The sequence below is a fragment of the Lepidochelys kempii genome, chromosome 7 (assembly GCF_965140285.1).
Source record: "Lepidochelys kempii isolate rLepKem1 chromosome 7, rLepKem1.hap1, whole genome shotgun sequence".
Classification (NCBI taxonomy): Eukaryota; Metazoa; Chordata; order Testudines; family Cheloniidae; genus Lepidochelys; species Lepidochelys kempii.
The window spans coordinates 41,115,472-41,128,573 of NC_136386.1; the positions used below are offsets into that span (position 1 = coordinate 41,115,472).

A 13,102-nucleotide genomic window follows, 5' to 3' on the forward strand; every position below is an offset into this window, starting at 1 on the left:
AATTAGTCTTCCAAATCTGGAGTCCTTATTTCAACTAATCCCTTAACTGGCAAGTGACGGTGTTTTTTTGTGGCCACTTCATTGGGGAGGAAGAACATTCGCCACAGATTGTCACAATTGGTAGTCTCTGCTCTAGAGTCCTTGAGCAGGAATAGCACATTTATTGTATCAGAATCCAGGTGTCAGGACTGCTAGAAAAGACCTTAAATTACTCTAATCTACACTAAATCTGATTTTTACCAGTGATAATGCCCTCTCGCTTACATTGTCCTAAAATAAACACAAACATTGAGTTACTTTGGCAGTTGTTTTCTTTTGCATCCCAGTCTAGACGACAGAATGAAGTTTGCGTTCTCCCCAGTAAATGCTACCATCTAGTGTTGGACTTTGCTATATGCTTAGGCAACTGTGGATGCCTTGAAGGAAACTAAATATATTGGATCACAGACAAAAAATGACAATTCTATTATCATATTTTAAAAAGTAGGAAGTTACAGGTGTTTGGTTAAAAAAAGTCCCTACTTATGCCAAATAAAAGAAATATAACTTTCACATTTAAAATTAAACAGCTTACATGGGGAAAAAAATATCCATTTGTTATTCTTAACTAAAGCTTCACTGATAGACAGCAAAAAAAGGGACTTACAGAATTAATTTTATTGCTGGAAGTCGAAAAAGGTGTAGTAAAATCCTTCAAGTTAAATCAATGGGCTAAAACAAGTTAAATCCCCAGGGTTAGCTTTCTCATCCATAAAAACAAACTGCTATCTTTTCAAGTATTAAACATCAAATTGACACCGAAAGTTAAAATTTGCAACAAACGAATTTGCAAAATTCACAAGTAAAAAAGTGCAAAATCATTATTTAGCTATAGTAACATACCATCACATTCAGGAGGCCAGATCCTCAGCTCGTGCAAGTGAGCCCATACTACATTTGTACCAGCTAGTGATCTGGTTTATATACACAACTTAATCACTAATTATAAAAAATATCAGGTATGCATTATAAGCATGAAAAGTAATTATTATTAGAATCTTAACATTTTCTGACTTTCTGCTTTTAATGCTGCAAAATTATCAATATAGATTTTTGCACTAGATTTAATAGCTGATAGGATTGTTTTTAAAGAGAAAAAAATATGACCTTGGGACCTTGCTTCTAGTTGGGAACAAGATGGAGAAAAGGTAAGAACTGGCTGATGAGTCTTCTCTCAGAGTTTCCCATTAACTAATGCAGGGGTCGGCAACCTTCAGCATATGGCTCATCAGGATGATCTGCTGGCGGGCTGCGAGATATTTTGTTTACGTTGACCATCCGCACGCATGGCCCCTCGCAGCTCCCAAGGGCCGCAGTTCGCCATTCCCAGTCAATGGGACCTGCAGGGGGCTGCAAGGACGTGCTGGCCGCCTCTCCCATTGGCCAGGAATGGCAAACTGCGGCCACTGGGAGCTATGGGGGGGCCATGCCTGCAGACTGTCAACATAAACAAAATGTCTTGCAGCCCACCAGTGGATTACCCTGATGGGCCGTGTGCCGAAGGTTGCCGACCCCGATGTAATGCTTTGTGCAATCAAGCCTCCTGAAGGTGGGAAATGTAACAGGCTAGGATGGTTTTAAAAATAAAATGAAGTCATTTATTGTCTTTTGCATCTGTCTTTCTCCCCTTTCATCATTCTTCATTGCCCCCGTGATGGGGCTTTTACTTTAGATACAAAGAATGCCTGATCTGGAAGTTGGTGGGTCCTGCCTGGAGGTAGAGTTTTTGATAACTAGTCACATGCGTACCCTTTGGCCAAACTTAATTGCAGTAGTACAAGTAGGTGAGAGAGGGTGAGAAAAGGGAGACCTTTTTAAAACTGAAATTTACATGCAACAGCTGACTCTACATATCTCTTCTTTTTATTTCCACATTTTTCTACAGTCCTCATCAACTCAAATATAAATTACACAGACTTCCAACTCCAGTGTAAGGTAGGGAAGTATTATCCCTCTTTTATAGATGGGGAAACTGAAGCAACAAGATGAAGTGATTTGTCCAAGGTTACAAAATGAAGTGTAATTCCAGCAATTCTAACCTTGTATAGGAAACATAGGGGAAATGTTCATGCAGCAGAGCCTTAGGTAAGGGACCTTGGCTTATTGGCACTGGGGATCAGGGCTCTTGAGTTTTGTTTACCAGTTTTACCACACTTGCTTCAAGACATTTGGCAAGTCACACAATGTCTGTACTTCCACCTCCCTGGCTATAAAATGGGTAGACAACCAACTTCAGTCATAGAAGATAGAAAAGCTTTTTTGTAAAGCTCTGAGCTCCTACTTAACTTTGAAGTATTACTGTTCCATTTGCTCGTGCATTCTTTTAAGATATTACTAGCTCATTTTTAAAAATGAAGACAGTTGCTAGCTTTAAAGCCATGCCTGTTCAAAAATGTATTAGTGGTAAGTTAATTCATTAAAAAACTAATTAGGAATTCAATTAGGTTATAAAGTTTGTCAAACTATGTTTAAAATTTAATCTGCTTTGTCAAAAGCAACATCTATAAGAAGAGAGAGAATATTCTTAAGGGACAATATTCTTAACAGTCATTTGTTTTAATTATAAAAGCAAGACAGCCATAAAACTCATTTTGCAAAGGTTAATACAGCCCAAAAGGCAACCATTTCCAGTTTTCCTATTTTTAGGAGATGCTGAAGCCCAAAGAACCCAAATCAGAATTTAAAAAGTTAGGTCCTACTCCCAAGACCGTATCAAAATGGCCAAATCACTCCAACACAAAGCACCTGGTTTTGAGACATCCTGAGTACCTACAACTGAAGTCAGCGGGAAATTACCACAGCAACTCTGAAATCAAGCCCCAAGGCTGTGGTTCACGTAAGTGAGACTTATGGTACACAGAAGGGAAAAGTTTTCCGTGAGCAGCCTTTTTTGAGAGAGTCTAAAACTCATGTAGTTTTTGCTACATACGGATTTTTTGTTAAATACTATATCCTGGATGCTTTTAAATAATTTTTTTATGCAATCACATGCTAGAGAAATCAGCATAATTTTACAAGACATTTATAAAAATACAAGCTTCCCTGTGTCAGTGAAGCCACAAAGAAGAGATTATGCCAACCCGTAAAACATCATTGCTTTTACAGGATGCCTTTAAAAAAAAAAAATAAGGCGTTCAGTTAACTTACGGCACGTGTGTCGTCTGAACAGGCAATTTTTCCCAAGACAAACTACTTTCTTGTAATTATTAAGAGTTACGAATATTGTCCATTAACAAAGTCACTAGATGGGGAAGCATAAATTTTTTTTTAAATTACTGTCATACTTTTCATCAGTATCTTATACTATTAGCATAAGCCTATCTTTTCGACGACAGCTGTCTACATTTGGGGTCAAGTTTATCTCCAGTGCAAATGATGTACATAAGGCTGTAGACATCACTTAAATCCTCAACATGATGATTAAGTAGAATTCAAGTGGAGATCCCCTGGATCAGGATGAATGTCGCCCTTGGTGGATATACCTTCAAGTTCTACCCCTAAATGCCCTCTCCATACTAAGATTAAAAGTCCATTAAACAGATATTGTTTTTACTATTGAAACACTCCTTTTCCTTATTAATGAATAAATAACTGTAGTTTTCAAATTGACATCAGGCAAATCAACATGTATACTCATTCTCAGTCATCAAAACAGTAAAAACTTCTTGTAAAAGCTAATTCAAACAGAGGGCAAAACACTTTTACCTCCTCCTTCCATTACTTTCCCCAAAAGCAGAACAGCAGTATGCTCTGCTACTGAAAACTGAAAGCAATATTAAGTATAAAACCGCCTTATAAATCCAAGCTGTTCATTTGCTTACTGGACACTTAATGAGCCACCTCTGAAGCTTTCTGGATAATCTACAACAAGAAGCTACTTAATTTCTCTCATGTCAATTAATATTCACAGCAGGCATATCACTTTAAAAAAAATCTTCCATGCAAGCCAAGTTTCATAAGAGCTATTTAGGGAGATCTTAATTGCTATCCACCTGCTAAAAAGGAGCACAGGGATGGCAGAAATTAATTCAAGTCACTCCTCAAACTGGACTACAGTTTGAGAGTCCCAGAGTATACTGCACTAAAGCCTTCACTTTCTGAGCTGTCTTATCATCAGGGTATTTAAACATTGGACAACCAGTGAAGTAGCACTGTAGAACCAAAAGGTTCTCTATTCTGCTCCTCTTCCCCCCCTTCCCCTCATTTGTGAGGGTACATTTTCATCCTCTTTTCCCTTTTCCTGTCAAGCTTCTTATCATGGACTCATATTGGGGTGGGAGAAGGAAGGAAGGAAGGAAGGCACTAGGACAATCTTTGGAACAATAAATGCTGTGTCAGTGTGCAGAATGACAGACCTGAGTGCTGTCAGCACACAGCTGAGTCACAAAGCCTTAGCATCTCAAAATGGCTGCCATCTCCAATAATTCACTCCTTTTGCCTCTTCAGTAAAGCCTTAGTTACTTATGGTACACAGATATTTAATTTTTTTTTCACATAAGGCATTCATTTTTTTCCTCTCTCTTTCAGGCTATTTTAGTTATTTCAGATACTGGGTCAGTTGGGATTGTGTGTCTGCGGACTGTTTGAGCCTTTGTTCCCTGGATTATCCTTGATCATCTTTGATCAGCCTCAATCAGCCTTGTGATCAACGAGGGGGTAGGGCTGACCTAAGAGAGAAGGCCTTAAAAGCCAGAGACTAAGCAACCAAGGGGACCACAAACAGGGGAGTTAGGAGGGAGTTTGTGGGAGGGAGTCATAATATAATCGCTATGGTTAGGAAGGGCCACATCACCAGTGCCAAAACTGCTCCTGTCTCTTCCACCTCTGCCTGTATCCAAACAACCTAACCATGGATGCCTCTACCCAAATCCTGGTGTGGACTTGCAGAGACTGTGGCCTGCATTTCCCACTCACAGAAAGCCGGGCTGCGGGGGGGACCATCCAGTGTGAAAGGTGCCTGCTGGTGGAATCTTTCAGGAAGCAGGTTGGAGAGCTACAGGAAGAGGTGGCTAGGCTGAGGAGCATCCGTGCCCACGCGGAATTCATTGCCAGTATTCATATGGAGACTTCCAAGGCTGAGGAAGCTATCCCGCTACAGAGGACCGCTGTCACACCACTGGGGGTAGAAGGATATGGCTCTATCATAGGGAGCACTCTGGCTGCTGGTTACTTCCAGCAACGGGCAGTACTCCATCCCTACTCCCACCCCACCCACGATGGTGATGGAAAACCGATATGCTGCCCTGGCAATGAGCAATGAGAAATCAGGTAAGTCAAAAACATGGACACCTGGGAGAAGGGTCAGAATTTGGGGGGGAACATGGGCTGTTATAGCAGGGATAAAGGAGAGACAAGACAGAACTGGGGCGGGGGGGGAGGGGGAGAGAAATCAAATCAGTATCTTAGATGTCTGTATAGTAATGCAAGAAGTATGGGGAATAAACAGGAAGAACTCAAAATGCTAGTAAATAAACACAACTATGACATAGTTGGCATCACAGTCTGACTTGGTGGGATAATATGCATGACTGGAATATTTGTATAGAAGGGTACAGCTTGCTCAGGAAATACAGGCAGAGGAAAAAGGAAGGGGCTGTTGCCTTCTATATTAAAAATGTATACACTTGGACTGAGGCTGAGATGGAAATAGGAGACAGACTTGTTGAAAGTCTCTCGGTAAGGATAAAAGGGGTAAAAAACAAAGGTGATGTCATGGTAGAGGTCTATTACAGACCGGCTAACCAGGAGGAAGTGGTGGATGAGGCTTTTTATATAGAACTAACGAAATCATCCAATGCACAGGACTTGGTGGTGATGGGGAGACTTCAACTACCCAGGCATCTGTTGGGAAAATAACACAGCAGGGCACAGATTATCCAACAAGTTCTTGGAATGTATTGGAAACAATTTTTTATTTCAAAAAGGTGGAGAAAGTTACTGGAGAGAGGCTGTTCTAGATTTTATTTTGACAAATAGGGAAGAACTGGTTGAGAATTTGAAAGTGGAAAGCAGCTTGGGTGAAAGTGATCATGAAAATACACCTCTACCCAGATATAACCCGGTCCTGGGGAGACCAAAAAAAACAAACAAACTCACAGCTTTATAGGGGAGACCACTTGCTTTGGCCCCCTTTGTTCCCTGATGGCCCCCTCCAGAGACCCCCCCCATCCCTAATCACCGCCAGGACCCTACCCCCTACCCCACCCCCCGGCTCCCTGTCCCCCGACTGCTCCGACCCCTATCCACACACCCCAATCCCTGACAGGCACTCACAGGCAGCGGCAGGAAGCAGACCAACGCAGCCCCAGCCCACTCAACTGCGCCACCTCCCAGCCGCAGTGCTCTGCTTCCCGCCGCCGGTGAGTGTGGGGAAGTTGTGGAAAGGACACCCTCCGCACTCACTGGCGGCGGGAAGTGGAGAGACGCGGCTCCAGCCCATTCCGCTTTCCTTGCCCTGGCCCCAGCCGTGTCACTGGGGGACAGGGTTGGGGAAAGGTCCTGCACTCACCTGTGGCAGGAAGTGGAGCACTGCGGCTGGGAGCTGGCAGAGTGGAGCAGGCTGGAGACGGGCTGCTGCACTGCTGGCGAGTGCGGGGGGGATCCCTTCCCCCAGGCGACACGGCTTGGGCCAGAGAAGCAGAGCCGTCTCCTCCTGGCCTCCCGCTAATCCCTCGGGCCACTCTGGGACTGCGGGGCCCCACAAGTGCTTCCTCCACACAGCTCCTGCCTCCCAGATCCTGGGGGGTGAGGTGGGGGGGGCAGGAGGAGCCCCTGACCACCCCCGAGACCCTCTGCCCCTTATCCAACCCCTCGGCCCCGGCCCGGCACCCTTAACACACTACTCTGAGCTTTACTGTCAGAGCTTTACTGCATGTATGCGAACCCGTGTTATACCGGGTCGTGTTATATCAGGGTAGAGGTGTATAGGGTAATGAGTGGTAGGAGGGAGAACAGCAAAATAAAGACAATGGATTTCAAGAAGACAGACTTTAGCAAACTCAGGGAGTTGGTAGGTAAGGTCCCATGGGAAACAAATCTAAGGGAAAAAACAATTGTAGACAGTAGGCAGTTTTTCAAAGAGACATTATTAAGGGCACAAGAGCAAACTATCCTACTGCACTGGAAAGATAGGAAGTATGGCAAGAGACCACCCTGGCTTGACCAGGAGATCCTCAATGATCTGACACTGAAAGAAGAGTCCCATAAGAAGTGGAAACTAAGTCAAATTACAAAGGATGAACATAAACAAATAACATAAGTATGTAGGGACAAAATTAGAAAGGCCAAAGCACAAAACGAGATCAAACTATCTAGAGACAAAGGGTAACAAGAAAACATTCTACAAATACATTAGAAGCAAGAGGAAGACGAAGGACAGGGTAGGCCCATTACTCAATGAGGGAGGGGAAATAATAAGAGAAAATGTAGAATGGCAGAGGTGCTTAATGACTTTTTTGTTTCGGTTTTCACCAAGAAGGTTGGTGGTAATGGGTGGGATGTCTAACATAGTGAATGCCAGTGAAAATGAGGTAGGATCAGAGGGTAAAATAGGAAAAAGAACAAGTTAAAAATTTGCAAACACCTAGAAAATAATAAGGTGATAAGTAACAGTCAGCATGGATTTGTCAAGAACAAATCATGTCAAACCAAACTGATAGCTTCCTTTGACAGGGTAACAAGCCTTGCGGATGTGGGGGAAGCAGTAGATGTGGTATATCTTGACTTTAGTAAAGCTTTTGATACAGTCTCGTGTGACCTTCTCATAAATGCAACCTATGTGTAACTACTATAAGGTGGGTGCAAAACTGTTTGGAAAACTATTCCCAGAGAGTAGTTATCAGTGGTTCACAGTCATGCTGGAAGGGCATAACGAGTGGGGTCCCACAGGAATCAGTTCTGGGTCTGGTTCTGTTGAATGTCTTCATCAGTGATTTAGATAATGACAGAGAGTACACTTATAAAGTTTGCGGACAATACCAAGCTGGAAGGGGTTGCAAATGCTTTGGAGGATAGGATTATAATTCAAAATGATCTGGACAAACTGGAGAAATGGTCTGAAGTAAATAGGATGAAACTCAATAAGGACAAATGCAAAGTACTCCATTTAGGAAGGAACAATCAGTTGCACACATACAAAATGGGAAATGATTGCCTAAGAAGGAATACTGTGGAAAGGGATCTGGGGGTCATAGTGGACCACAAGCTAAATATGAGTCAACAGTGTAGCATTGTTGCAAGAAAAGTAAACATCATTCTGGGATGTATTAGTAAGAGTGTTGTAAGAAAGACACGAGAAGTAATTTTTCCGCTCTACTCCACGCTGATTAGGCCTCAACTGGAGTATTGTGTCCAGTTCTGGGCGCCACATTTCAGGAAAGATGTGGATAAATTTGAGAGAGTCCAGAGAAGAGCAACAAAAATGTTTTAAGGTCTAGAAAACATAACCTATGAGGGAAGATTGAAAAAACTGGGTTTGTTTGATCCGGAAAAGAGAAGACAGAGGGGACATGATTACAGTTTTCAAGTACATAAAAGGTTGTTACAAGGAAGAGGGAGAAGAATTGTTCTTCTTAACCTTTGAGGATAGGACAAGAAACAATTGGCTTAAATTGTAGCAAGGGAGGTTTAGGTTGGACATTAGGAAAAACTTCCTAACTGTCAGGGTGGTTAAACACTGGAATAAATGGCCTAGGAAGGTTAGGGAATCTCCATTACTGGAGATTTTTAAGAGCAGGCTAGACAAACACCTGTCAGGGATGGTCTAGATAATACTTAGTCCTGCCATGAGTGCAGGGACTGGACTAGATGACCTCTCGAGGTCCCCTCCAGTCCTATCATTAATTCAGTGTGTTATATATATGATTACAGAGTTGTCACTTTTTTTTCTTGTTAAAATTTTTGAACTGCACAGTTAGGACAAACAACTGTAACTCTGCAATGTAAGGACAACATGCAAGCAACTGTCCAAAAACCAATGTAATCTGATTTGGAACCATAAACATAATAATTTAATCATAATCATATGTTATTGCATAGTGTCTCTAAAGGACAAAGATGAGGTTATGCCTCAATGGTGCATTTCCACACCTTAAACACGTTCAGATTTCTTTTAAGCTTAACATTTGCTCTGGATTTCCTTAGTTTGGGGATAACTGCAGTATCCCTATAACATATTTTATCCCAAATTACTGATCTAAAACTAGTTTTTCCTCTGGAAATGTATATGTGGGTAAAGACATATGGGTATTTCAGACAGCTGTGAGACTACGTGTATTTATGTGGAGTTTGATTCTGTCCCTATTTATTAGTGCCAGGAACACTGCCTCAATCTTATGTCCCAATTTGAAGCCTTTATTATTATTGGAGGTCGTTAGTTACTCCTGGAGATTTGGTCACTATCACCATTTCACTAACTTAGCTCCAGAAGGGTAGAATGGAAACAAGCCAGTAATTAACACAGTGTATTAATAAGCAGAAATGAAATAATAAATATATGCAAGATACAGTACCAGTAGCATTGACCATTGTTCTCCAACAGCTTCTCCACCATGTGCTCTACTCTTACAAACCAGCTTGGTACAGCTTTGTAAATTAGAGGGGTATCTGACCTGTAAGAAAAGAGTGCACAAACAGGTTCACATATATATATTTTAAATATTTTGGATATCTTCTTACCTAGCAAACAATATATTGTTATATGCCAACATCCTCTCTCCACAACCAAATACTTCAATAGTTAATATTTAGTTAATGTACTGACAGATCAATTTTTGCACACAACACACACACTTGTTAGGAATTATTATACTTAATTTATTTTTGTAACAGCTCCATATTTTCAAAACCCACAACAAAATGTAGCAAATTTAGTTATTTTCGATTCTGAAAATAAGAGAAACTGTATTTGTGGGGGGTTAATTTTATATTCTTACACCTTATTTTGCATCTGACTGATGTAGATCAATGCTGATTTTAATGTAAAACAAGTCAAATTCTTAAGCCTTCCAACTGAGTTTATGTTGTAGCACTTCCCACCACATATTAAATCAACCTGAAACGTTATTACACAAAGAAGTTCATTTAGGCATGTTTCAATTAGCAGTTTAAAATACTACAAACAATTAGTAAATAAAATTTTAAAAATTAGTTCTCAGATTCATAAAGTTTAAGGCCAGTCTCATGTTCTGTATATCACAAGCCATTAAATTTCACCCCTTTACCCCTGTACTGAACCCAATAATTGTGTCTGAGTGAAGGATATCTTTCAGAAAGGTATCCAGTCTTGAAGACTTCAAAACGGACAATCCACCACTTTTTAGTAGTTGGTTCCAATGGTTGATCACCTTTACTTTCAAAAATTTATGCCTTATTTCCAGTCTGAATTTGTCTGACTTCAGCTTCCAACTACTGGTTCTTGTTATGTCTTTCTCCAGTAGATTTTAATACCTAGTATCTTTTGCCAGGGAAGGAACTTCCACACCATAATCAAGTAATTTCTCATGCTTCTTTTTGACAAAGCGCTTCATCTCATTATGTTAAATTTCTCACTGTAGGGCATTTACTCTCTCCAGCCCTTGAATCATTTTTCTAGCTCTCTTCTGCACATCCTCTGTAATTTTTAACTTTAAAATGTGAACACCAGAACTGTGCTCAATATTCCAATATGTATATTGGTGTCAACAATGCCATATATTCAGAGACTAAAATACCTCCCTATTCCTACTCTTCTAATCTCTGTTTTTACATAGTTCACACTATTAACTCAGACCCCAACTTTATAAAAAAAAAATTGTTTAAAATGTCTCCGTTTCACAAACAAAAACTCAGGTTTGGTTGTACAGGATCATATTTTAGTTCATTTGCAGTTTTAATGAACACAAGGGGTTCAATCATGCCTGAGCTAAAGATTTCTGATTTTTACAGAAGAACACTTATTCAAAGATTCTGGAACTGAAAGTTAGAGCCAAGATTTTCTGAAGAGACTAGTGCTAGTTCTAAAGAACCTGAATTTCAGAGAATGGGTGCTCAGCAGTCATAAAAAAGTCAGACCCTTTTAATGAGTAGAACAGAAAAATTGAGGCATCCAAAAATCACCAGGGCACTTTAGAAAACCTTGGCCTAAAGCAATACAAGTTCAATATATAAACACCTCCCTAGTAGGAGACCCTCACACAGTAAAAGGAGCAAAACATTTTCTGAATGTTGTCTATGTTTGATGTATGGTTCTTCACTTGCTCTTTACCACTATCTTTATTTAGTGGGGATTTTCTTAAAAATGGGGCTCTTTAATGTTTGTCCATAGCATGGACCACATTTTAATAGAAACTGTTTTAGGGATCATCCCCCTCTCCCATTTATGGGCATTCAACATCTCTGACAAGCATAGGAATTATACACATGGAAAAGTGATATTAAACAAGTAACGTGTTTTAACTATCTTAGTGCAATTTTACATTACAAACACCACAAATGCTGCTTAGCTGATTGACGGAGAGTCCTGTAGAAGCTTGCTATCTAAATTAAGACACCTGTGGATGTATACAACCTTTTCTTTCCAGTAATTCCTGGAAGTGCCTGCATGTAAATCAGTAGATTTTCTTCACTGCTGTATTTAAAAATCTCATTTTTATTAAATGAAAAAAATATTCCATAAGTGAAAGAGTAAAGATAAGATTTCAATATAGGTTTTGATTCTCCTACACCCTTGTAAATTAAAGTGTATCCATTTATGCCGTTTGACCTAATAGAAAGCAGAACCAGGCCCAAAAAAAGACCAGAAGTAGTATAAAGGAAAGATTCCCACTGGACAGTCTCTTCCACACACCAGTCTCTGTCCTCTTCATATGAAACATAAACAAACAGATATTTCACTTAGCAGTCACTGGGTATTTTTTCCTCACTTTTTTGACATGGGTTAAACCAGGATACAGGTACAGAATAGGTCATATTAATTCTACCCATTCACTTGTTACTCCTTCAAGGCATCCCACCAAGATGCAAACAGCAGCATATGTTTGCATGTAACTACAAACCAATCCCTCAGTATTTATTTTCTTCTACTGTATACAATACTAACCATAAATAGGACACAAACCAGTTGTAGGATTGTATGTACATTGTAGTCAATTATAACTCTGGATCTTCATTAGTGAAACTAAACAAAAGGCTCTCTACGAAGGGGTGCCAATTAGACAGTATTTAAAATGGGTACCAGTCACACACACACACACACACACCTTTCATAGACTTGGGATCTCACAAGCAAAAAAATTTTGTCGAATTAAAAATAAAGTAAAAAAAACAAAAACTATGAATGGAATTTTTGCATGAAGAATTATAGTTTTCAGTCAGCTCTAAAAGCTTATTGCTGCCACCTGCTCGATGCTGTTTCCAGGCAGATTAATACTGAGCAGATGTAATCTGGAGCTGGAGACTTTTTGATGGTGATGGCCAAGGACTTAGTTTTACCTGAATTAGTAACCAGATCAATATGTTTTGCTTCTTATCCAGCCAGATGACCATCAGCTGCAGTGATTCACCAGTTTGAACCAACAAGAATGTCATCAGTGTATTTGCCCTCCAAAGGTTGGTGCTTTCACATCATGAGGGTGTTTATACTGAAGCTGACCACCTACAACAACCTGGTCAATTGTCTTCGTAGCTGAAACAGCCAAGAGACTCTTTGCCGCTGAAGCAAAAATAACCAGTGAAACCTTGCAAAAGGGCCATTTTGGTATCGTAAGTGTTGGTGGCAATAATGATCACTTATACTAAACTCTTATATAAAGCACTTCATCAGTAGATCCCCAAATACTTTACAATGGTCTACCACTATCCCAGTCTTAGATGGGGAAACTGAGGCCTAAAGGGAAAGTGACATGCCCAAGGTTACAGAGCAGGTTTAGGCTAGAGTCTAAGCACAACATTATCTTCTTTAAAACACTGCTGTCTGCACAAATGAGCAAGGTTCCTATCCAGTCTGCTTCAGTACTTGGAGTGCATGTTTGACAGACATTTGTAAGCAAATATCCTGAAGAATGACCTGCTACTATTTCCCAAATGC

General features: G+C 40.4%; 1 protein-coding gene across 4 annotated transcripts in view; it reads right to left on the reverse strand.

Annotated features, from left to right (window-relative positions):
• The window catches only part of IARS1 (isoleucyl-tRNA synthetase 1), a 204,374-nt gene that overhangs the window by 105,594 nt on the left and 85,678 nt on the right, over window positions 1-13,102 (reverse strand). For all 4 annotated transcript variants that reach the window (XM_073352336.2, XM_073352335.2, XM_073352337.2 and 1 more), the window contains one exon: window positions 9,549-9,647. In XM_073352336.2, coding sequence (XP_073208437.1) covers window positions 9,549-9,647 — 99 coding nt within the window. The remainder of the gene's footprint in view (window positions 1-9,548; window positions 9,648-13,102) is intronic.